Source organism: Miniopterus natalensis, chromosome X, assembly GCF_054644295.1.
Source record: "Miniopterus natalensis isolate mMinNat1 chromosome X, mMinNat1.hap1, whole genome shotgun sequence".
NCBI classification, from domain to species: Eukaryota; Metazoa; Chordata; class Mammalia; order Chiroptera; family Miniopteridae; genus Miniopterus; species Miniopterus natalensis.
This window is the reverse complement of record NC_142103.1, coordinates 24,614,328-24,639,763: the sequence shown is the minus strand read 5'-3', so window position 1 is coordinate 24,639,763 and position 25,436 is coordinate 24,614,328. Positions and strand designations below refer to the sequence as shown.

General features: G+C 41.6%; 2 protein-coding genes across 5 annotated transcripts in view; one reads left to right on the top strand and one right to left on the bottom strand.

The window, feature by feature from the left end:
- The first annotated feature begins 2,106 nt into the window (after window positions 1–2,106).
- Window positions 2,107–25,436, top strand: part of LOC107526080 (ribonuclease inhibitor-like) — a 34,614-nt gene continuing 11,284 nt past the window's right edge. The window contains exons 1-2 of one of the 4 annotated variants that reach the window (XR_015713656.1): window positions 2,107–2,170; window positions 4,319–4,401. The gene's annotated coding sequence lies outside the window, so the exon portion shown is untranslated. Of the gene's footprint in view, window positions 2,193–2,626; window positions 2,743–4,318; window positions 4,402–20,639; window positions 22,449–25,436 lie in introns of those variants that run through there. The other 3 variants (XR_015713653.1, XR_015713655.1, XR_015713657.1) reach the window with 3 other exon arrangements.
- Window positions 21,116–25,294, bottom strand: TEX13B (testis expressed 13B). The gene is made up of 4 exons (XM_087829459.1): window positions 24,836–25,294; window positions 24,654–24,738; window positions 24,154–24,349; window positions 21,116–21,245 (listed from the first exon to the last, which is right to left on the bottom strand). Exons 1-4 carry the CDS (start codon window positions 25,292–25,294, stop codon window positions 21,116–21,118), a joined length of 870 nt encoding a protein of 289 aa, XP_087685585.1.

Sequence of the window (25,436 nt, the reverse complement as noted above, 5' to 3'; positions counted from 1 at the left end):
CAATTGTCTACATTTTTGTCTAGCTCAGTGCCCTCAGTGATGAGGGAGGGTGCTTTGATTACCAGAAATGTGAAATCCATAGCAACCAGCTGTTAAGCACACAAGGCAAAGTAGAGTCCAAGGCCTGATTGATTTAGCAGGTAAAGATACAATAAATCACTTTTAGATTCAGTTTATTATTTACACAGTGAAAGATAAAGTAGTTAGTGGTTCCTGCTTCTAGTGGTCCTTGTCCCAAACACCAAAATAGATGATGCTTTAAACAAAAGGGATCAAAGGACTGCAATGGTAGTTGTGGGATAGTCTGTTGCTAAGAAGTCAATTCTAGACTGAGCTAAATGGCTTCATATTCTGTAGCTCTATTCTGAGGGGATGAGTCAGAAAGACTTTTATCTCACCAGATCCCAGCAAGTGGGAGGCTATGAAAAACCATTTCTTGACAGTCTCCCAGGGGAGAAGCCGGTAAGGAGGGGAGTGAAAGATGGCCTTGAAGCAAGTTCTTGCCGGCCTCCCATCCTCTTGTGCACTCTTGGGAGGTTCACAGGTGTTCTGCTAAGACTCAGATTGGCTGCACTTCAGGCATTTGCCTGTGGTGTTTATGTGGATAGAGTAAGGCTGCCAGGGTACCATGAGGAAGCCTTTCTATAGCAGTTAGCTGAATGCCCAGCTATCTTCCCTGGGGGCTGGTAAAAGGAAGTGAAGTAAGGTCTATTGAGGAACTTCCTTTCTCCATACCCTCTGCTAACCTTCTATTCCTGTTCTTTTATTTTTCTAAGACACTTTGGGGTTGGGATAGTGTGGTGCAGGGATTAAAAGAGTAATGGGACACACAACTAATTCAGGCCTTGCAAGATTCAGTACAAAGGCCAAAGAATCCCAAAGCCCAAGTCCTTTGCTAGTTTGATTCTTAGTTTTTCAACTACAAATGTATGAGTAATTTCTAAGGTCTCTTCTAGCTCTAACGGTATTAATTTCTATATATGTAAATTTGTTGAATTTAGTGGTAGGAGCCTAATCTGCATACCTACCCCCAAAATGTTGAGACATCACAGTAGATCATCAAAAACCCTATGACTAGAACAGAGAGGTGGATAACATTATTGTTACTTTAGGACCTCCATCAGGATCCCTTTCTGGGGTGACTATACTCCTCCATACACACTTCACTTCGCTAGGAACACATTTGCCACCATTATTTTTGAGCTTTCCACTTCAGCCCTATCCCCCATCTTGTTTTACCCACTAACTGCAAAAGATGCAAATACTGCTCTAGCCTTCCATGTCTGTTTCAAATTTCAGGTCAGTTGTCTGACAGTTTTCAATGTGTCAGTTTAGAAAATTGCCAGAGACATTCCATTTTCCAAGGGTAGAGCAAGTAACATATAGCAAATAACAAAGGTCCTATGTGCCACCTTTCCTACCTTTCCTCAAACCTACACAAATGCACCCCCTACATGGCAGAGGAGAGGGCCTTGGTTGACATAGCCACTAGTCCATTATTCAATCACTCATCTATCCATTTATTCAAGAAATAATTTATTTATAGCCTCTTTGTGTCAGGTGCTGGAGTTCAGTGATGAATGAAATACATACTCTCTGCCCTCAGGAGACTTATATAATCTAGAGGGAAGATAGACCATCAACGAATGAATACTTTGTAATAATAAGAGCTATCACTTAATGATAGCTTACACTCTCCCTGACACTGTTCTAAGCACCTAAGATGTAGTAACTCATTTATCCCCTGAGCAACCCTTTGAGGTAAAGATTATTATTGGCACCACGAAGAATGAATTCCTGTGCCCTGGCCCAGATCAGCAGATTCCGTGGTAACTAGTGAGCTGCTAGCCAAGGGCCTTGGCCATTGCTGCCTTTGGTGAGGGGCAAACGAGTTTAAGGCCAGCCTAGTGGGTCCTGGATTCGGAGTTGACCAGGCAGGATTCCCAGGACTACACTAAACACCCTCAAGACCGTCCCAGCCGCCGTTTTCCGACCCTCTTTTTCCCTCCCCTTTCATTCCCACCTCCCAACGCCTCCACCCCTTTCCAGGCCAGCCCCTCCCACTGAGCCGCCTACTCTCTGAGTCATTCCCTTTTCCCCGCCCCAAAGACCTGGGCTTTCTCTTTCCGAATCCTTTCCGCAAGACCTTCTGACCGGAAGCAGAAGAAAGGTACACCCGCTTTGGGAACCTGGTGAGCCCTGTACCCCGCAAAGAGGAGCAACGCGTCCCGCGCCCTCCCCATTCGGAGGGAAATGAAATCGAGGGAGTTCCTTAAGGCTGAGTTGCTCCCTTCCCTGTGGACCCTGCGGGTGTATTCTGCTAAGTCAGACAGACCTGCGAGTCTGCTGCCGGCTCGGGCAGAGTGAGCTCAGCGTGACTCCTGGGAGGGGCCTCGCTGCCCGCGAAGCTGGAGGGCAGAAGAGGGCTGGGATTGCGGGGTCCAGAAACCAGCCCGGGAGAAGGGAGAGGGGCGAGGGGGAAGGGAGAGGTTCCCCGGGATGAGCGGGTGGAGGGTTGTATAGATGAGCATTTTGGGGATGCGCGTATGTGCAGAGGGACAGGGTAGGGGGTAGATGTGTGTGCCGCAGGTTACAGATGTGAAGGTGTGAGGGGGAGGGGAGAGGGAGAGGAATGCTGATGTCACCGGAAAGGGACCAATCGGGAGCCGGAGCCGGTTGCAGCCAGCGGCCTGTAGTGTGTTTTTAATTTCCTGCAGACAAGAGTCTACAACATGAATCCAGGTGATTTTGAGAGTACTTTATTAAAGCTGAGGACAGTGAAACGAGATCTTGGGATAGAAGAAGCAACAAGAGACAGCCTAGGTGGGCTTCTTTGGCTCTCTAGAAATTCCAGAGAGAAGGGGGCCTTGGAGACAGTTTCAGGGAGTTAGCCCTGGTGCAGCTGCTGCTGCTCCCCTGGTTGCAAGTCCCCGGGGACCCTTAGAGTTTAGAAGAAAGTTCAGGTAAGAGAAAGAAAAGGTATGGACATATTCCAGAAAGAGCCCTCTGGCATCCTTTGTCTCGGGGGCTTTTATTCCTTTTTTTGTGTATATGTGAGGGGGGGCACCCTAGGGGAGGTCTTAGGGGAGGGTTTCAGCATAATATTCATAAGATTTCCCAGTGAGTTTTTACATAATATGTTGATGTACCAAAATGAGTGCATAGAGAGACCAGGGTCATTTTTCTGGTCAGCTTCAATTCTATCTTGGATTTGTTTCGTTCAAATTGTTGTTGTTGTCATCATCCCTTGACTTTGGCCCCCTCTTGGATTTGGCTGGCACTAATTGCACTGATTGGGTCTCTGTTATCTCTATTCCTGACCAGGGTGGTTTAAGCTATGTACTCTCTGGTTAGGGAGGAGAGGCTAAACCATTTGCTCTCAAGTGTCCTTGGAAGATTTTGCAATTTACTAGCTGGCTGTAAATTGCTTGACTTGTTTGGCCCTATATGGCTAACCATCTGTCTCAGTTTCCCTTTTTGCACTTGCCAAAAATTCTCCTAATATCTAAGTATCCTGCCTCACTGACTTTTTATTTTTGGGGTGGTAGGGAGGGTGGACATGACCCATTTGAAATACTGAGGAAAACTGTTGACCATCTCTTCAAAATAGGAAAGAAGAAAGGGCAAAAGCTTTGCATGTAAGCATAGAGAGGTCCCGGGTCCAAGACTGGCCATCCATGGACCCCTGATTCCTGTTTAAAGTGGGAGAGAAAACCCAAATAGGCTACTTTGTTACTTCCCAAGTATCATTTGATTCTGTGAGAGGAGAAAAGGAACAGGTGACTCAGTGGCCTTCCCCATAAAGCCAGGTGCTGGACATTGCAACAAGGTCCTTTCTCGTGCACCAGCCTGGTGACTTCACTAGCCTCAGATCTGCCCATTGACTTCTTGCCAAGGTTGGGGCACAGGTATTAATGTGTCCTGGTCTGATCCCCCCACCACCCTCTGCCCCCCACAAGTGTCTCAACAGCCTGTGTGTAGTGTGGGAACTATGATCTTCACGTTAGCACTTTGTTGGGTAAGTGACTAGAAGAAGACCAGCAGACTTGGGTTCTGATCCCGTCTTTACCATCAACTAACTGTGTGACCAAAAGCAATTTCCCTGATCTTCCTGTGCCTCACTGTCCTCATTTATAAAATGGGATAGTAGCTCACAGCATTGTTGGAAGTGTAAATATGACTATGATAAATTCCCAGCACATGGAAGCAATTAATAAAGGGCAATGTATACATTATATATATTTCCAGATAACTTAAAGTAAAAATTTTAATCTGAAAGAATGTATTAAATTGCTGATTTCTTTCTGATCTCTTCTAGGCACACCTAGAAGAGACCACCAAGTCTATCCTGTAAAATCACACACCTGAAGTAATGGGACTTTAAGTTTGAATTCACCTGGAGTAAGTGAGACTTTAAGTTTGAATTCTTTACCATGTTCAGTTAGATGATTATTAGTCCACCGTCAACTCTCTTCTGGATCGCTGACTTGGTCTCCAAGCCTTCACGCTTGCCTGCTTCCATATCCTGTTCAGCTGCATGTTGCAGTCAGAGTTATCTGAGCAACAAAATAATCTACTGGTGCAGAGCACAGACCTTGGTGTCAGACAGATCTCTTTCAGATCCCAACTCCACACTGTTTTACCACTTTCTAGTTGTGTGACCTCGAACAAGTTATTTTGCCTCTTTAAGAATCCTTCTCCTTATCTGTAAAAGGGGATAATGGTGGTCTCTACCTCATATACATATGAGAAGTTACAGAGATAATGCATATATGGTGGCCCATAGTAACTGCTCAGTAAATGGTAGATTAAAAATGGTAAGAGCAGTGAGGCTGCTAACAAGACAGTGGTTGAAATGATGTACCATAGCTTCTAGACTGGATAGGGAGTAAAGCAATGAGAAGTCAAAGGAAGGGAAATCTTGATGACAGTGAAGAGTGAGTATTCTGAGAGCCAAGAAGTAATAAGGCTAGGAGATTGTAGCCAGAGATTGGGAGAATGGAGTTCAGGAATTCTGAAATGGAGCAGCTCCATGGTTATGGGGTAATCTAGAACACTAATGGCATGTGAAGTGGCATGTGGTCAGAGGTTGTAGAAGTAGAGTAGATCAAGGGTCAGTGAAGCTAGAATGTTGGGCGAGTCGTCTATAGTCATTGAGGCTACTTATATGATGGCAGGGTTTGGAATGGAGAGGAAAGTGGAACTAGTGCCAAAGCCAAGGTCCACCCTTATTAACAGGGAACAGTCATTTCTTTCACAAATATTTGCTGAGCTCTTACTAGATGTCAGGATATAGCAGGACAGGCAACAATCCTGCTCTCATGGAGTTTAGAGTCTAGTAAGAGTGACAACAGATATGAGTAATGCCACCTAAAAATAGAAAACTGCAAATTGTAATAAGAGCTATGAAGGAAAAGTAAGTTTCTGTAAGTGCTTATAAAAGGAGGACCTGATGCTGTCTGGAATATCAGAAAGGCTTCCCTGAAGAAGTGATGTGAACTGAAAGATCAATTGGGATAGATGGAGGTGGATGAGGGGTGGCTGGAGTAAGTATTCTAGGTAGAGGAAACGAACAGCATGTGCAGAGACCTGAAGCTAGAACATATATAAAGGACTTGAACTGAGAGGCATTTCTTATGATTAGAGCATATTAAGCAAGGGGGAGAGTTTTGTTAGCTGTGGATGGATGGCAGGCCCCCTTAATTATTTTGGGCTTTAGCCTAGGAGCAACAGAAGTACTCCTATTAAAGGTTTATCATTAAGTGAATGACACAATCAGATTTCTCTGTATATGCATGTTTATTTCTTCTTTCCCAGAGTTTTAGCAAAATATAATTGAGATATAACATTATATAAGTTGAAGGCATGCAACATAATGACTTGATATATGTATATATTGCAAAATGATTACCATAATATTTCTTTCTTTTTTTTTTTTTACCTGTGTGCTATCAAAGGTTTATTTTAGTATGTTCTAGATACCTAATGCATGAATTAGTTTATGAAATAACATGAATTCCATACATTTGTACATGCTCACAGCAAAGACTGTGTAGAAGAGTGTACTTTCATTTATTTCTATTATTTATTTTTTTATTGTTCAAAATATTACAGATGTCCCTTTTTCTCCCCATTGACCCATTCCACCCCTCACAGACTCCCCGCCCCAGTCCCTCACCACACTATTGTCTGTGCCCTTGGGTTATGCATATATGAATATAAATTCTTTTGTTAACTTCTCTGGACGTACCCATGCACCCATTCCCACCTTCCCTCTGAGATTTATCAGTCTGTTCCATGCTTCCATGTCACTGAATCTATTTTGTTCATCAGTTTATTAAGTTCTTTAGATTCCACATATAAGTGAGATCATGTGATGTTTGTCTTTCACTGCCTGGCTTATTTCACTTAGCATAATGTTCTCCAGGTCCATCCATACTGTCCCAAAGGGTGCGAGGTCCTTCTTTACAGCTGCATAATATTCCATGGTGTAAATTTCCCACAGCTTTTTTATCCACTTCTCTACTGATGGGTACTTGGGCTGCTTCCATATCTTAGCTATTGTAAATTGCACTGCTATGAACATAGGCGTACATATATTCTTTCTGATTAGTGTTTCAGGATTCTTAGGATATATTCCTAGAATCAGGAACACCTCTAGGCAGTTCCACTTTTAAATTTTTGAGGAACCTCCGTGCTGTTTTCCATAGTGGCTGCACCAGTCCTCATTCCCACAGGCAGTGTACCAGGGTTCCCCTTTCTCTGCATCCTTGTCAGCATGTCATTTGTTGATTTGTTGATGGTAGCCATTCTGACAGGTGTGAAGTGATACCTCATTGTGGTTTTAATTTACATCTGATGATTAGCAATGTTGAGCATTTTTTCACATATCTCTTGGCCATCTGTATGTCCTCTTTGGAGAAGTGTCTGTTCAGGTCCTTTGCCCATTTTTTAATTGGGTTGTTTGTCTTCCTCTTGTTGAGTTGTATGAATTCTTTTTACACTTTGGAAATTAGCCCCTTATCAGACACATCCTTGGCAAATGTGTTCTCCCATACCACAGGGTTCCTTTGTAGTTTGATGCTGATTTCTTTTGCTGTGCAGAAGCTTTTTAGTTTGATGTAGTCCCATTTGTTTAGTTTTTCTTTTATGTTTCTTGCGCTAGGAGTTGTATCAGTGAAAATTCCACTATGTGAGATGCCTATGTTTTCTTCAGGATTTTTATGATTTTGCAACGCACATTTGAGTCCTTTATCCATTTTGAATTTACTCTTGTGTGTGGAGTAAGTTGGTGATCTAGTTTCATTTTTTTGTATGTACCTGTCCAATTTTCCCAGCACCATTTATTGAAGAGACTGTCTTTGCTCCATTGGATGCTCTTGCTTCCTTTGTCAAATATTAACTGACCATAATGATGTGGTCTATTTCTAGAGTCTCTGTTCTGTTCCATTGATCTATATGTCTTTTGTTGTACCAATACCAAGCTGTTTTGATTACAATGGCTTTGTAGTACAGTTTGAAATCCGGTACACTGATCCCTCCCACTCTGTTCTTTTTTCTCAAGATGGTTGGGACTATTCAGGGTCTTTTTTGGCTCCATATAAATTTTTGGAATATTTGTTCTAGCTCTGTGAAATATGCTGTTGGTGTTTTAATAAGAATTGCATTGAATCTATAGATTGCTTTGGGTAGTATGTACATTTTAATTATATTAATTCTTCCAATCCATGAACATAGTACATTTTCCCACTTGTTTATATCTTTCTCTATTTCTTTTTTCAGTGTCCTGTAGTTTTTCAATTAAAGGTCTTTTACATCCTTGGTTAAGTTTATTTTTAGGTACCTTATTTTTTTAGTTGCAATGGTAAATGGCATTGCTTTTTTAGTTTCTCTTTCTTAGAGTTCATTGTTGGTGTATAAAAATGCCATCTATTTCCAGATGTTAATTTTGTTTCCAGCTACCTTGCCGAATTCATTTGTCAAATCTAGTTGTACTTTGGTAGTCTTTAGGGTTTTCTATGTACAATATCATGTCATCTGCAGATAATGACAGTTTTACTTCCTCCTTTCCAATTTGGATACCTTTTATGTTTTCTTCCTGTCTGATGGCTGTGGCAAGGACTTCCAGTACTATGTTGAATAAGAGTGGTGAAAGTGGACACCCCTGTCTTGTTCCTGTTTTTAAGAGAAATGGTTTTAATTTTTGACCATTGAGTATAATGTTGGCTGTAGGTTTGTTGTATATGGCCTTTATTATGTTGAGGTATGTTCCCTCTATTCCCACTCTGCTGAGAGTTTTTATCAAGAATGGGTGCTAGACTTTTTTTGAATGGTTTTTCTGCATCTGTTGGTATGATCATATGATTTTTGTCCTTCATTAAGTTTATGTGATGTATCACATTTATTGATTTACGAATATTATACCAGCCTTGCATGCCCAGAATAAATCCAACTTGCTCGTGGTGTATGATCTCTTTAATGTATTGCTGGATCTGGTGTGCTAATATTTTAGCATCTATGTTCAGGGATATTGGCCTGTAATTTTCTTTCTTTGCAGTATCTTTATCTGGTTTTGGGATTAGGATGATGCTGGCCTCATAAAAAGAGCTTGGGAGTTTTCCCTCCTCTTGAATCTTCTGGAATAGTTTGAGGGGAATAGGTGTTAATTCTTCTTTAATGTATGTTAAGACTTGCCTGTGAATCCATCTGGTCCCAGACTTTTGTTTGCTGGCAGGTTTTTTCTATTATTGCTTCAATTTCATTATCTGTTACTGGCTTATTCAGGTTTTCTGATTCTTTCTGATTCAGTTTTGGAAGATTGTATACTTCTAGGAATTTGACGGTTTCACCCAGGTCGTCCAGTTTGTTGGCATATAGTTGCTCATAGTATTTTCTTACAATCCTTTTTATTTCTGTTGGGTCAGTTGTTATATTGCCCCCTTTTTTTTTTTTTTTAATTTAAAATATTACAGATGTCCCTTTTTCTCCCCAGTGACCCATTCCACCCCATCCCATCCCCCTCCCCAGTCCCTCTCCCCACCATTATCCGTGTCCTTGGGTTGTGCATATATGTATATAAATTCTTTGGTTACTCTCTCCCTCTCCACCCACCCATTCTCCTCCCTCCCTCTGACATTCGTCAGTCTGATCTATGCTTCCATGTCATTGAATCTATTCTGTTCATCAGTTTATTAAGTTCTTTAGATTCCACATATAAGTGAGATCATGTGATGTTTGTCTTTCTCTGCCTGGCTTATTTCACTCAGCATAATATTCTCCAGGTCCATCCATACTGTCCCGAAGGGTACAAGAACCTTCTTTACAGCTGCGTAGTATATATTGCCTTTTTCATTTCTCATTTTATTTATTTGGGACCATTCTCTTTGTTTTTTGGTGAGTCTGGCTAAAGGTTCATCAATCTTATTTATCTTTTCAAAGAACCAGCTCTGGTTTCATTGATCTTTTGTATTGTTTTTCTTGTCTCTATGTCATTCATTTCTGCTCTGATCTTTATTATTTTCTTCCTTCTACTTCCTCGGGGCTTTTCTTGCTGTTCTCTTTCTAATTCTTTTAGTTGTTTTGTTAGATGGTTTGGTAGAGCTTTTTCTTGTTTCTTGAGGTATGCCTGTACGGCTATGAACTTTCCTCTTAGGACTGCTTTCACTGCATCCCATAGATTTTGGGTTGTTGTCTGCTCAGTTTCGTTTTTTTTCCACGAAGTGTTTGATTTCTTTATTGATATCATTGGTAACCCATTCATTGTTTAATAACATGCTGTTCAGCCTCCATGTGTTTGAATGTTTTACAGTTTTTGCGGTTGATATCTAGTTTCATGCCACTGTGATCGGAGAAGATACCTGATAAGATTTCAGTCTTCTTGACTTTTTAGAGACTTGCTTTGTGCCCTAACGTGGTCTATTTTTGAGAATGTTCCATGTGCCCTTGCGAAGAATGTGTATTCTTCTACTTTGGGATGAAATGTTCTGTAAATGTCAATTAAATCCATTAGATTTAGTGTGTCATTTAAGGTCTCTGTTTCCCTGTTGATTTTTTGTCTTGATTATCTGTCCATTGATGACAATGGGTGTTAAAGTACCCCACTATGGTTGTGTTGCCATTGATCTCCCCCTTAAAGTCCACCAAGAATTTTTTTATATATTTAGGTGTTCCCATATTGGGTGCATATATATTTATAAGGGTTATTTCCTCCTCTTTGATTAATCCCTTGAGTATTATGTAATGATCTTCTTTGTCTCTTGTTATGATGTTTATTTTGAAGTATATTTTGTCAGAAATAAGTATTGCTACTCCAGCTTTTTTTAACTTCCATTTGCATGGACTATTTTTTTCCATCCCTTCACTTTCAGCCTGTGTGAATCTTTTGCTCTCAGGTGGGTCTCTTGTAGATAGCATATATATGGGTCCTGTTTCTTATCCATTCAGCTAACGTTATGTCTTTTGATTGGAGCATTTATTCTATTTACATTTAAGGTTACTATTGATTTATACTTATTTAATGCCATTTTTCCCCTTTTTGGTGATGTACCATTCTCTCAATATTTCTTCTTCTTAAAACAGTCCTTTTAGCATTTCTTGCAGTGCTGGTTTGGTGGTCCTGAACTCCTTTAGCCTCCTTTTGTCTGGGAAACTATTTCACCATCAATTTTAAATGATAACCTTTCTGGATAAAGCAGTCTTGATTGCAGGTTCTTGCTTTTCATTACGTTGAGACCTTCATGCCATTCCCATCTTGCCTGAAGTGTTTCTGTTGAGAAATCTGCTGTCAGCCGTATGGGGGTTCCCTAGTAGGTCACTGCTTCTCTCCCTTGCAGCCCTTAATATTCTTTCTTTGTCCTTAACATTTGCCATTTTAATGATGATGTGTCTTGGAGTGGGTCTCTTTGCATTCCTCTTGGTTGGAACCCTCTGTGCTTTCTGAACTTGTGTGGCTTTTTCCCTGGCCACGGTACTGAATTTTTCTATCATTATTTCCTCCACCAAGTTCTGTATCCCTTGCTGACTTTCCTCCCCCTCTCATACCCTTATGATGCAGCTATTGTTTTGTTTCATGTTGTCCCAAAGCTCCATTAGACTGTCCTCATGCTTTTAAAGTGTTTTTTCTTTTGCTGCTCTGATTGAGTGTTTTTTTTCTTCCTTATCTTCTAAGTCACTTATTCTGTCCTCTGTTTCATTGAGCCTGCCTTTAATTCATTCCAGCATATGCTTGATCTCAGATATAGTATTCTTCATTCCTGCCTCACTCTTATTTATGATATCTAGTTCTTTTTTCATATTTTCACTAAGTTCCTGGACCTTTCCTTTAAGTGTCTAGTTCTTATTAATTTCCTTGAGCATCTTTATAACCATTACTCTGAACTCTATTTCTGATAACTTGCTTATTAACTCCATCTCATCAAGGTCTTTTTCTAGCAATTTTTCCTTTTCTTTAGTTTGGGGGTTGTTTCTTTGTCTCCTAATTTTAGTGACTCTTTAGTGTTTGTCTCTGCATATTGGAAATATTTGCTGTCTCTCAGTCTTGTGGGGTGGGATTTTGTAGTGTATGTCCAGTGGAGCACAGAGGTGTGTTTTCCTTATACTTCTGAGCTATTTGCTCTAGGCATGTCGCTTTTGTGGGTTCTTTGGGCTCTCCTGTTGTGATTGGGTCTAGATTGTTGTTGACCCATTCTTGGGAGGACTCTCTGCTCAGGTTGGCTGTGTGACTTAGCCCCAACCATGTCGTGTGAGCTGTTGTACAGGTTCTGGCAAGGCAAAACAAAACACAACCAAACTACTAGGAAACAAACAGTATCTTACAAAATATTCTGACAATCACAATGTGAGAGCAAAGCAAGAACACAAATGCTAAATCAGAAAGAGAGAGAGAGAAAAGGATATTATTGTTAATAGTTAAAAGATATATATATAATAATAAAGTAAAAAGTAAAAAATAGAGAAGCTACTGGAAGATAAAAGGGGCAGATAAAAGATTCTAAAAGAAGAGTGAGCAAAAAATTAAGGGTAGAGCATAGGAATAGGAAAGTAGTTGAAAAAGCAAAAATAAAACTACCATATAGAGACAAACAGAAACAAACAAAAAGACAGTAAGACAGAGAATAAAAGGGGAGAGAAAGAAAAGAAAGGAAAAAAAAGTTATGCCAATGGAACAAGGAGAGAGAGAGATAAAGCAAGGGCAAGGAAGGTGTCCAATAAGAGATATGAAGGAAACAATAAAGAAAAGCAGTAAACTTATTGGTTATAATGATAATATTCCAGGAATAAAACAGAGAATATCAAGAAAATCTTGATAGCAGAATAAAAAACAAAATAAAGCAAAGCAATAAAAAAAAAAAATCACAGTAAGACATTTAAAAAAAAATTAAAAAGAAAAATTTTAAAAGAAAATTTTTTTTTCTCTGTTTTCTAAAAAAAAAAAAAAAATCAGGTGAGTTTTGTCTGGGCAGCTTATGTTGTCTGAGGCTCACGGTTTTGTATGCTGATTTCGGTTCTCCTGGGAGATACCTGTGTATTAGCCAATGTCAGGAGCTCTCTAAGTTTGGCTCTGGTGTCCTTAGGTAGTTGACTGATCAGAGGCTCTCTGTGTACCACCTCTACTTGTCAGCTATTTTGCCTCCCTCTTGTGGTTGCCTGGTCTTACTCCAGAGTCTTCTGAAGAGTCTTAAGGGTACAAGCCGACTAGTGTAGCTTGGGATATTGCTCCCCTTCTATAGAAGATTTTCTGTCAGGCACTCACTATGGGGAAATTAGTCTCTGTGTCAAAGCCAGCTCCTCAGTCTCTACCCTATCCTCCAATTCTAGTTCCTCATACACTGGCCTGCTGCAGTTTCAGATTGACTTCAGTTTGTTGCCTTTTCTGTATGGGCAGTTTCAGCAGTCTGGGCTCAGTGTGTTTGATTAAAAAAGGCTCCAGTGAGCCCTTTGCCTGCCCAGACCCCAGCAGGGGTTTTCAGCTTTTCCTCCAGTCCCCAAACAATAGTACCTGAAAGTATTACTCTTATCTTGTCATCCTGTGAGCTGTTCTCCCTTCCCCCTCAGTACTGTGCCCTGTGGGGATATTTGGGGCTTTAGTGAACTGAACCAGCCCTTTTCCTATTGGGGGTTGTGCTCCTAACTTGCAGGAGAAGTAGGCATGCTCTGCCCCCCCTTTCCCAGATCTGGTTGGCTGATCTCACAGGGAGCTAATTTCAAACTCTCCACAATGGAGACAAATCCCAACTTTAGCTGGTATGTCTCCTCAATCCAAGCCAGGAAGGTGGACGCCCATTCAGCAATCAAAACCTCTAAAATGCACAAAGCAACAATCAGGCAGAGAACCTGCCCTGTGAGGTCCCATTGCCCCTGTGCCTCAGAACCAAAAAGGAGGGATCAAAGTCAGCCCCACACAGGTCCCCTGCACAACTGATCTCAGTAAAGCTGGAGCAGCTTCTTGTGCACTCTCCCAGCTCCCCTGAGAGTGGCTCAAAAATCCCTGGTTTGCCGTACTGGGAGCTACGGCGGCTGGAGACCCCATCTGTCCCATTGGTGGCTCTGGTCCCTCTCCAGTGGCTGGAGTTCCGATTCACTTCACTGGCAGCTCTGGCAGCTGGAGTTCTGATCCACTATGCTGGAGGCTCTGGTCCCTCTTCTCTGACTGGAGACCTGATCAGCCCCACTGTCAGCTCTGCTGGCTGGAGTCCAGATCCTCTACACTGGTGGCTCTGGTCTCTCTCTGGCATCGGGAGGTCTCTTCCCCTTCCCCACGCCACACAGTTCATATGCTTTCTGGGGTTCTACACAATGCCTTACAGGAAGTCAGAGGGTCCCTGTAAGTGGCTACTCAGTGCAGCCCTCTGGCCCCTTTATATTGGGAAGCCATACACTGTGGGACAGCCTTTCCCAAGGTCAGCACCCAGCCTGTAAAACTCCTGTCCTGTGTGCCGCCATTAGATTGCGTTGTTTCACTGGGAAGGCGCAGTCCCCTCCACGCAAGCACACTGTTCTGGCTTCATCTGCCTACCTGGCATGGGCTCCCCTTCTCCTCTGCTCTGGGTTTGAGATCCCAGCTTTTAGATGCCAGTCCACACTCCCAAGGGGAAGGAACCTTACTGCCTCTAACTTTCTTTGCAAAGTACTAAAGTATCTTCATGTGATCTCCCCATTTCCACCCCAGCTATCTTTACCTTGCTTATTTGGCCTTCTTTCTTCCCCAGTTCTCTAATGCCTTAAACAAGTAGTTTTTCTTTTTACTCTGGGCTTCCACTAGGCCTTATAGTCATCATTTCTGTTTTGGATTACAGTCTTCTTGATTTGCTAGGATGAATAGTGAAAAGAAAAGAAAAGACATGGAACCTGGTTGTACCTGGAGTTTGTTGTCTGAACACAAAGGTGAATAACTAAATGAGGTAGGAGAGCATATAATTTAGATAATACTATCTATTCTCTTTCCCCTACTTCTCCTCACAGACATTGGGATTTTTCTGAATATTTAAAATTGTGTCACATGTGTATAGGTGTGTGCATATTAAGACATTACATGGATACAGTGTTTACCCATTAATAGTCTATTGAGAATGTTTCCACAATTTTGTGATGCTGAAAATGTGAGGGGAAAAAAAAACAGAAGAGGCAATTGTGGTTTCTACTGTTTTCCATAATCCCTAAAACATTTATAATCATAAAAGACTCTTAAGTCTCTCCTTTTATTATAACCACAGATTTTTTTTATTAAGTTTATTGGGGTGACAATGGTTAATATGAGCATATAGGTTTCAGGTGTGGGTTTCTGTGTTACAAGATCTGTATATTACTCTGTGTGCCCACCACCCAAGTCATATCTTCTGTCACCATATGTTAGGACCCCCACACCCTTCCTTCTGGCAACCACCACACTGCTGTTTGTGTCTAAGAGTTTCAGTTTTATATCCCATATATGAGTGAAACCATATGGCTCTTAGCTTTTTCTGCCTGACTTATTTCACTTAGCGTAATATTCTCAAGGTCCATCCATGTTGTTGCAAATGGCAGTATTTCATCCTTTCTTATGGCTGAGTAGTATTCCATTATGCACATGTACCATATCTTCTTTATCCAGTCCTCTATCGCAGCACACTTTGGTTGTTTCCATGTCTTGGCCACCGTAAATTACGCTGCAATGAACATAGGGGTGCATTTATCTTTGGGAATACATGTTTTGGAGTTTTTCAGGTCTATACCCAGGAGATAACTACAGATTTTCATAGTAGACAGAACAAAAGAGCAAAGAGTGAAGATTGCTTGAAGTTCTTCCCCATGTGGCTGATTCCTGAAATCCAAGGAATGTTTATTTAGGAGAATAGAAACTGGTTATCTTCAACATACCATTCACTTGCCTGCCCATTTCTGTGATATTCTAATATCTGCCTCTCCAGACTCTGCTTCCTCCCATCCACTTAGTCACACCTTCTCCCATCTCTGTGTCTCAGTCTTGCTTTTAAATGTGTGCAAGTACTAAAAACTATAGGAATGTGAAGGGTAGTGTGTGTGTTTGTGCAATATCTATATATCTATACATGTAAGAGTTTGGATTATGTGTGTACACTTAATTTGAATGTAGGTCATTGTACATAACTGTCTAACATCAGCAATGCCTTATTCTTTCTTATTAACAAGTCAGGCTCAACTGAAGCTCCAATAGACACAATAAGCTAATATTCAATGGAGAGCAGAATACCAGAAATAGACGGTGTTCCCCCAAAATATATACACACTTTAACAGCTGATAGCTCAATTTTGAAAATGAAATGTATTTTAATAAACACTGCCTTAATAATTATTCAAAGTATGTGAATACATTTTTTGGGACACCCTATAGTCATTTCAAATAATATATGCCCCTTTAAGTTAATACCTAAAATTTTCCTTATTGATCATATAACTTTAAATGTTTATACCCTAAATATATCTATGTGCAAAGTTCTTATGTTTTACTGTATGTTGGACATTAGCTATAAAATACCTTTGTAAGTTAGAACAGATGTGAGGCGACGATTTACTTTCTTTGTTGTATCTGTGTTTGGGGAACAGCATGAATGGCCATAACAGTGTAGCTAAATTTCTTTATATTTTATGTTTTGGCATTAAGGTGTATTTGTGCTACTCTTAACCCTCAAATCTTCTCCTACAGCTGCTTCAAATTCTCTTGCTTCATTTTCATGGAAGAAACTTACAAGTAGATGTCTTATCTGTTTTAATCTCTTTTTCTGTCTTGGGAATAGTGCCTTTCATGAACCTGGCTGTTCATCCCCACCCTTCTCCCATTTCATCCCCCATATTCATTAGGCAACAATCATTGATCTTTTGGGTAATATTGAAGCCCCAAACTATCATAACAGGTAGGACTTTTATATCATATAAATAGGTATTCAAATACTGGGAGGACTACGGATGGTGGTGGTCAAGCACCAGTTGTATGCAACTTTCTGGCTAGAATTGACCAGTCTGCTTCTGGAATAATCTAAATTGAAGTCAGCATGTTATAGCTAGTGGGCCAAATGCAGCCAATTGCCTGTTTTCATAAATTAAGTTTTTCTGGAACCAGCCATACTCAACCATTTACATATTGTCTGTGGCTGCTTTTGAACTAAGATGGCAGTTGAGTAATTGCATCAGAGACCCAAAAACCTATTTATGGAACTTTACAGAAAATGTTTGCCAACACATCTGGATCAGTATTTCCCAAACTTAGTTCTACTGAATATTATTCTCTGGTAGTTAGAAACTGTGCTTTTACAAATGGGTTGTTGAGTCATTTAAGAACAGAAAATGCGAGATTAAATAAAGTTAAACAGCCTTTTTTTTACTGTAGATCATCTCAAAGCCTTGCATATGCTTATGTGCATTGAGAAACTCAAATAAAAGGGAATAGAGGGTGCATTCCCCTTGACTCATTTGACCACAGGACACTTTTTTTTTTTTCAGCTCTCCTATTAATATCTTGCAAAACTGTGTTCCAAGGAACACTTATTTGGGAAATGCTAGTTTAGACATTCACTTAACAGAAGTTTGAACTTGATCACTGACTCCTTGGATTGTTTGTTTTTTGTTGTTGTTTTTTTCTAATCACAGAAGGTGACAAGCTATGTAGTATATAGTGTTTAAGCGCATAGACCTTGTCTTTAGACAAACCTGAATCTTAGTCCCTGCCACTTACTAGTTGTTGAACCTTGGAGAAGTTACTTTATACTCTAAGCAGAACTGGCACATAATTTATGGGGTATGGTACAAAATGAAAAGGCAAGCCCCATGTTCAAAAATTATTAAGAATTTCGAGAAAGCAACATCAGAGCATTACATCAAGCATGAGTCCTTCTGAGCACAAGATCTATGCATAGATTGCACACCCAAGAGCTTATAACCCTGGCTCTAAGTTTCAATTTCCTCAACCATAAAATTTACAGAATTATTGTGAGAATTAAATCAGAAATTATGTAATATAATAGGCAATAATAAATGACTTGTGGGTTTTTTATCCTCACTTGAAGATATGTTTATTGATTTGAGAGAAAGAGAGAGGGAGGGAGAGAGAGAGAGAGAGAAACATTGATCTGTTGCCTCCTGTACACACCCCGACTGGTGATCAAACCCAAATCGTAAGTATGTGCCCTGACCGGGAACTGAACCTGCAACCTTTTGGTACAGGGGACGACACTCCAACCAACTGAGCCACACAGCCAGGGCTAAATGACTTGTTTTTAATTCAAAAGCATTTCTAGCTATATTCAATAAATATTTATTGATTGTCTCCTGTGTGCAAAGCCCCATGCTAGGTACTCAGGGGTACTATGGTGAAGAAGACAGATAAGGTCCCTGCTTTATGTAGATTGTTGTTTAGTGGAAAAGACAGATGATGAAATAAAATAAACAAAGAAAACAATTATAAATTGCGATAAGTGGAAAGAAAATAGTAGAGAAGATCTGCTTTAAATTGGGTGGTCAGGCAAGTCCTCTTTTAGGAAGTAATGTTTACATTGAGATCTGAAGTATGAGAATGAACTCTCCATGGGAAAAGCAGGAGGAAGAGTGTTTCACACGGCGAGAAAAGCTGGTGGGAAGACACTGAAGTGGGAAAGAACATGGCATTTGTGAAAAACTAAAAGTAGGCCAGTGTGGCTTTAGTATAGGTACTGAGGAGGAGAGTGATATAAAATGAGGCTGGGAAGGGGGGGTAGGTAGGGCCCGGATCATGGCACACCTTGTAGGATAAGTTAAAGATTTTGGATTTTATACCAAGTGCAATGTAAAGGTCTTGAAAGGTTTTGGGCAGGACAGTGACATGATGTAATTGATATTTTTAGAAGATCACATTGGCTGCTGTGTGGAGAGGATCCATAGTTAGGCAAGAGTATATAAGCAGGAGGCTATTTTAGCACTCCACAAAAGAGGTGATAGTGTCTTGTACTTGGGTGGTATTTGAGGATGTAGTGATAAGTAAATGGATTGGAGGCTTATTTTGGAAGTGTAAATGATAGACCTTGCTAACTGACTGGATGTGAAGGATTCAAAGAAAAATAAAAGAATGATTCCTAACATTTTTCTGAAAAACTGGGTGATAGAGTTTCACTGAGAGATGAGATATCTGGGGAGGGTACTTTTTTGTGTGGGAGGTGGGCAGCAGCATAGAAATCAAGAACTCAGGTTTAGACATGTAAAGTTTGAGGAGCCTTTGAGACATCCCAGTGGAGATGGTGGTGATGATGATATTAGTTATAGTTGCTTTTTGTATTATTTTCTAGTATTATGCGATTAGTAACTCTTAGTGTCACCTCATTAGATTACTGGGAAGTATTTAGAAAACATCTGAAAGAAAAATACCTAAATAAGAGTCAATAAATGTTATCACCATGACAAGCATATAAAGTCATGACTGCTTGTTGCGAAAGAGCACAGTATATCAGAAGAGACACCATGTGGAATTCCTCAACAAGATAATTTCATTGAAGTGGAACATGTATTTGATCCTAATGAAGAGGATTCCAGCTCATCACGAACTGTGGTAGGTACTTCAGGGATGTGCTGGGATTGGGAAAACAGCTGTGGTACACAAGTTCATGTTTGACTGGGCAGCAGGAATGATTACTCCAGGCAGGTTTGACTATCTCATCTACATAAACTGCAGAGAAATAAACCGTATTGCTAACCTTAGTGCTGCTTACCTGATCACTAACACTTTTCAAGATTTGGATGGACTAATCCTGGACGTCATTCTTAATGTATCCAGAGAAGCTTCTGTTCATTCTTGATGGGTTTCCTGAGCTTCAGTACCCTGTAGGTGACCAGGAAGAGGATCTTAGTGCTAATTCCCAGGAGAGGAAGCCAGTAGTTTTGTGAGGAAAAAACTGTTCCCCAAATCCTTCCTCCTGATAACTGCCTGTCCTACCACCATGAAGAAGCTCCACTCATTATTAAAACAAGCTATCCAGGCAGAGATACTATGGTTTACATATGCTGAAAGAGCATATTTCTTGAGTCAGTTTTCGGGTGCTGATGCAGTAATGAGGGTCTTTTATGGTCTGCAAGAAAATGAAGGCCTTGACATTGTCTTCTCATCATCTCCTGGATGATCTGCAGTGTCCTGCAGTCACAGGGAGATGGTGACAGGACTCTTAAGACCTCACTTCAGACCCTGAGTGATGTGTATCTGTCCTACTTTTCCAAGTGCCTCAAAACCCTTACAAGGCATCTCTGTGTGGAAGGGACAAAGTTGCATGTGGGGCTTTGCTCTTTGGCTGCGAAGGGACTGCAGAAGCAGCAGGTCCTATTTGAAGTCGACGACCTCAGAAGACATGGGATAGGAGTGTATGATACCAGCTGCACTTTTGTCAATGACTTTTTGCAAAAAAAAAGCTGAAGGAGGTGTCAAGGTTTACACTTTCCTTCATTTCAGTTTCTAAGAGTTTTTGACCACTGTATTCTATGCCCTAAAGAATGACAGCAGCTGGATGTGTTTCGATCAAATGGGGAAAATGTGGCAAGAAATATTCCAACAATGTGGAAAAGGGTTTTCATCATTAACAATACTGTACTTATTTGGCCTCTTACATAAAGTAAAGGGAAAGGCTGTGGAAACTCTTTTGGAAGAAATGTCTCTCCAGGACTTCAAGAAGAGTTATTGAAATGGACTGAGGAAGAAATAAAGGATAAATCTTCTAGGTTACAGATTGAACCAATAGACTTGTTTTGCTGTTTGTAGGAGATTCAGGAAGAAGAATAGGCAAAAAGGATAATTGATTTACAGTCAATTATACTGCTCCAGCCTACCTATACAAAAATGGACATTTTGGCTATGTCATTCTGTGTAAAAAGCAGTCATAGGCACCTGTCAGTGTCTCTGAAGCGTCAGCACTTACTTGGATTTGAGGAGGAAAAGCGAGCTTCAGCATCCATACTACCAGCCTTGATACCTAAAAAGTGAACATAGTAATGTCTTTTCTGCAGTGTTTTGGTTTTCAGAAATGATGGGCCTTGTTTTTTTGTTGTTGTTGTTTTTTTAATGTTTTTATTGATTTCAGAGAGAGGAAGGGAGAGGGAGAGGGAGATAGAAACATCAATGATGAGAGAGAGTCGTTGATCGGCTGCCTCTTAGATGCCCCCTACTGGGGATCGAACCCAAAACCTGGGCATGTGCTCTAACTGGGAATCAAACCCAGATCTCCTGGATCATGGGTCAATGCTCAACCACCGAGCCACGCCGGCTGGGCCCTTCATTGTTTTTTTAACATATTGAGGCACATGATCATTTCTAGCATTGTCAATAAATGAATCATTTCTACATTCCATATTTTACATCAACCAACATAAGGATTTATCGAATATCTATCATATATTGAACACTGGCCTAGGTAGACACTGAGGTAAAGCTAACATTTTAGAGCACTTGGTATGTGCCAAGCACTGTGCTAGCCACTATGTATGCGCCTATGTGTCTATTAATCTTCATTATCACTCTGTAAATGTGCTCTATAATTATAATGGGTTGTGAGCATGTAAGTCATCAAAATTATCATTGAGGACTCTATTTTGGTGTTGATGACTATACTGGAAAAGGTTATAAACTTAACACTGAATTGGTTGTCACTCTCCTCTACATACACTTCATCACTGAGGCCTCAGAGAGCTCCAGGTCTGTAAGGGGTGAAGTTGTACTCTCTGTGTGTTGCTGTAAAGCCTGGGCTCTTTCCACCAGACTTGGCACCTTCACAGAGGGTCGAGAGCTGGAGTTCAAAGAGGTTTAGGTAAACCATTTACATAATACAGACTGTATACTATAAAATACATTTCTATTTACTGACTAAAGCAGCGAAGAAAACATGTATCCGTTATGTAGAAAATGCCATTGGTCTTAAGTCTGTTCTCAATACTCCAGTTAAGATTGATAGTCTCTCCTTTAGTTGTGGGGCCAGCTAAGGGTTAGGGACCTTGAGATGAGTAGGCAGAAGCCTCTATTTGAGGAGTTAACCTGAGTTTTTCTCTGAGAGTTGTATTTCCTCAGGGGCAGTAGCATAATGGTAGAAATGAGCACGGGATGTGTGGCTGAGGGAAGTGGGGAGGGGAAAGGACGTGCAGCAAAAATTTGGGACTATGGGGAAAGAGTAGGAGAGGTTACATGGACTTGGAATTATGACTGACTTTGACTACAATGTCTTGACAAAGTTATGACAGCTTCAATCCAACTGTATATTCTAAAATAAAATAATGGATAAACACATTTAGAGTTTTTAAACACTGATGAAAACAAAGAGAGGCTTCTGGTTCCCTTGGGGTTTCTAGAAAATCAGCCTTAGATGGAGTTCTACCCCCACCCTATTGCCTTTATCTCTTCAAAATTTAACCCAAAATACTCCTTTTTCAAGCATGTTAACTGAGAGTTTACTACTGAACTTTCCTAGTTCTTATTGCAATTAATTCTACTAGTATTGACAACCAAGATAGCCTGACCTCTCTGAGCATCTGCAAAATGGTGATTGTAGTACCTGTCATTGGGCTAAGGACCAGATAAGATAATTTGTGTATGTCAATGGCTACCTCTGCCTGGCACACAGTAACATGGCTTTTTGGCTTTGGAGTCAGACAGACCTGAGCACTGACCTCTGTTCTGTTCCTAAGTGACTTTGGGCAAATTACTTAAGCTTTTTTGTGCCTTAATTCCCATATCTGCAAAATGGTTCAATACCTCCTAAGGTTTTTAGAAGAAGTAAATTAGTACTAATATGGTAACAAGCCAAAATAAGCCTTTTAAAATTTTTGTTTTTAAATATTTTGTTTTAAATTATTTTTGCCTTCTTATCTCTTAGGACCTTCCACCTGCAGTTTGCCAGTGTCACAGCTACACTTGCTCTGCCAAGCACTACGTAATCCATACTGCAAAATCAAAGACCTGAAGTTGAAATTTCCTTCAAACTCTTAGGTATTTGCAGGTAAAGACTAGGTTTCCAGAAGTTGCACTCCCAGCTGATTAGACTTGAAAACAAAGTTTAACTAATGCTCACTTTCTCCGTAGAAATACAGCAAAAGAAAAGATGTGCTGTGAGCCTAAGAGTAGGGAGTGAGGCACAGATCCCTGCCAGCCCCTCCTGCCTCTTTCTTATTTGCATGTGCTGTTTCTGCTATAGTGAGTAGATGGCAATCTGTAACGCCTAAGAGATTGGTGTCTGGTACCTATCCCGGACTTACTTAACTTTCTTTTCCTTCCAGACTCCCACTGTCCTCCTCCTTGGTTTTCTTTCAGTTGTGTCCAATCCCACTCCATGCAACTTGATAATCCTTTTCTCTCCCTGCACCCCTCCCCTGCAGTTATTCTCCAAAGTGCCACTGCTCAGAAGCCTCCCTGACATTTTGTCCTCACTCACTTTCAAGTGCCTTGTCTCGTCGTCTGTTCACATCACTAGCACACAAGCATGAGCCCCCTTTGTTTCCCCACACTCTTTTCCCTCCTGCCCCAAAGGAAGAAAAGCCTTTCTAAACCCATTCGTGCCAATAAATTCACACCCTTCTATTTTTTTTGTTTTTGTATTTTTGTGGACATTTAATTATTTCATTTTACACAGCACAGAAATACATGAAGATATATAAGCTCTCCACCCTACTGCCCTTTAACCCACCCCACCCCACTGCACCCTATACCCCTGTACTCATCCACCCCTACTTTCTATCCCCTGACCCTGATCCCAACCTTCCTAGGTAATAACGTTGTTTGCTAAATGTCTTTCCAGACCTTTTTCTTTGCTTATTCAAACATAAATCTATAACATAAGGCACACAAAAAAAATCTATCAGCATACATATACACACAATACTTTCGGGGATTTTGTTTCACAAAAAAAACAAAATTAGCCTTTCATATATTTTTGAGCAGTAGAATAAATATGCCTCCAATACTGTATGCAGGATGTGCTCCATTCTTTTACATATTCCTTGTGTTTTCAAGCTTTCTTTAGCTGCCTCCTTTCCCATGGCTCCTGTTTTTCCCATATTCAAAAGAACCCTCTCTCAGCTATGTATCTCACCTCACTCCTTCCCTTCACAGCCAGGAGCCCTTGAAGAGCCCCCTTCACTGACTGCACTTCCTTATTCTCTCCTCAGTACTGTCAGGTTAGCTTTTGCCCCTCCCCTACCCAGATTTGCTCAAAGATCGAAAGTGAATACCAGACCCAATGAACACTTTTCACCTCCTGTCTTAGGGGCCCCTTGAAGCCCTTGGCACTGCTGAGAATGCTAGCCTGGCAACTCTCTTTACCTTGTTCTGACTTCTCCTAAGTACTTCACTGCCTCCATGGTTGCCAGTGAGGGACGATTTTACCCCTTAGTGGATATGTGGCGATATTTCAAAACATTTCTGGTTGTCATAACAGGGGAGATGTGTTGAATACTTATGCTCTGGAACTCAAAAGAGGATCGTCAAAACATGTCTCTCCCACCTCCCACCATGCCTCCCTCCAACTCCACTAGTCCCACTCTCCTAACTCATCCCCTTCCCCCCACCTGCCCCCCTCTGAAAATTGATATCCCTTTGGGATATGTTTCTGTTGTATTTCACATTTCTGAATTTAAGGGTTCTGTAACCAGATGCCCCTCCCACAGTGGTAGCAAATTTCCCTCCCTGGAAAATTCACAGGATCACACCAAAGGCAGTTCCAATCCTCGGGCCTGCCAGATGATGGAGGTCTTCTCAGCTGTTGGGGCTCAAAGGCACTCTTTTCTCTTTGAGGTTCTTGAGGATCTGTTCCCTGGGTCTCCACAGCAGAGGGCCCCCAGTAGGCAGTCTGAGATGGAGCTCCTGCTGTGAAGGCTGCCCCTGATGGGGATGGTGTGGGTGCTTCTGGGAAGGGAATAAGGGGCATTAGAATGGGTATGTGAATGAGACAGGAAGCTAGACGAGAAGGGTTGCTTGTGAGACGGTGGACCTAGGCTTGAGAGTCCCAGAAAAATTAAGCATGGCTGTTTCCACTGATCTGAGATCCCCCTGCCTCTGCTTGCTATAGGTATGCATTTTCTGCTCCACAGCTCCGTGAAGCTACAGGAGGCCTCCACCCCTTACACTCCCTCCATCCTTCTTTCTCTTCCTCCTACAGTACCAGTAGCAGTAGTAGTACCGGCAGCCCCCACCTTATCTTTCTCCTCACCTGCTCCTTTTGTCTCAAATACACTGGTAGTAGCCAGGCCTGGCTCCTCTGTAACCTGCTGCCATTCCCAGGAAGATGCCATCTCCTGTAGAGAAGCGGGCAGGGTTAAGACACGTTCTGGGGGGTGGCGCGGGGAGGGACAGGGAGGGAAGAGGGGGCAGTACCAAATGGGGTAATCTTACCGCTCGGAGAAGCTTCCATCTCAGCAGTTCCTTCTCTTTCTGAACCTCAGCCAGTTTGTCCAGGGTCAGCTGCAGCCGGCAGGCTGCCTCCTTGCGCTCCATCTCGTGCTGCGCAGTGAGTTCCCTCATGTTGCAGGCCAAGGCCTGGGAGGCCGATTTGTGCAGTTTGGTGAAGTCTTGCAGCCACTGCACCCTGCAAGCGTGTAAGTGGCCCTGCCTGTGGGCAGAGCGCATGCCCAGGGCCAGGCTACCCCAGGCGCAGGCCTCTTTGGCCTCGCTGGTCATTGCGCTGCTCTCCAGGATGGCCCCGAGCTTGTCTTCTACCTCCACCCAGGAACGGGACATATTCTCCAAGTAGAACTCAGGGCCTTTTGTGTGTCTGGCCATTTTCTCATTGATGAAGGCCACCACATTGCTATGCCGGAACCCACCAGAGGGGTCGTCGGGTCTCAAGGCCATGATGGCGGAGGGCCTTAGGGGCGGGGTGGCTCTGCAGGGATGAATCAACTAGTTGTCAGTCCCTTAGGGACCGTGAGGGCCTCGGCTTTCCTTCAGCCCCTCCCCCCAGGCTCCTCCCATCCGCTTGCCCTCCTCACCCTCC

Bases quoted from the DNA above. Each gene is read 5' to 3' on its own strand.
- TEX13B (XM_087829459.1), bottom strand. From the start codon at position 25,294: ATGGCCTTGAGACCCGACGACCCCTCTGGTGGGTTCCGGCATAGCAAT. The intron at 24,739-24,835 runs GTAAGATTACCC...GCTTCTCTACAG, and splicing joins GATGGAAGCTTCTCCGAGCG to GAGATGGCATCTTCCTGGGA. The intron at 21,246-24,153 runs GTGTGATCCTGT...TTTGAACTCCAG, and splicing joins GAGGATTGGAACTGCCTTTG to CTCTCGACCCTCTGTGAAGG.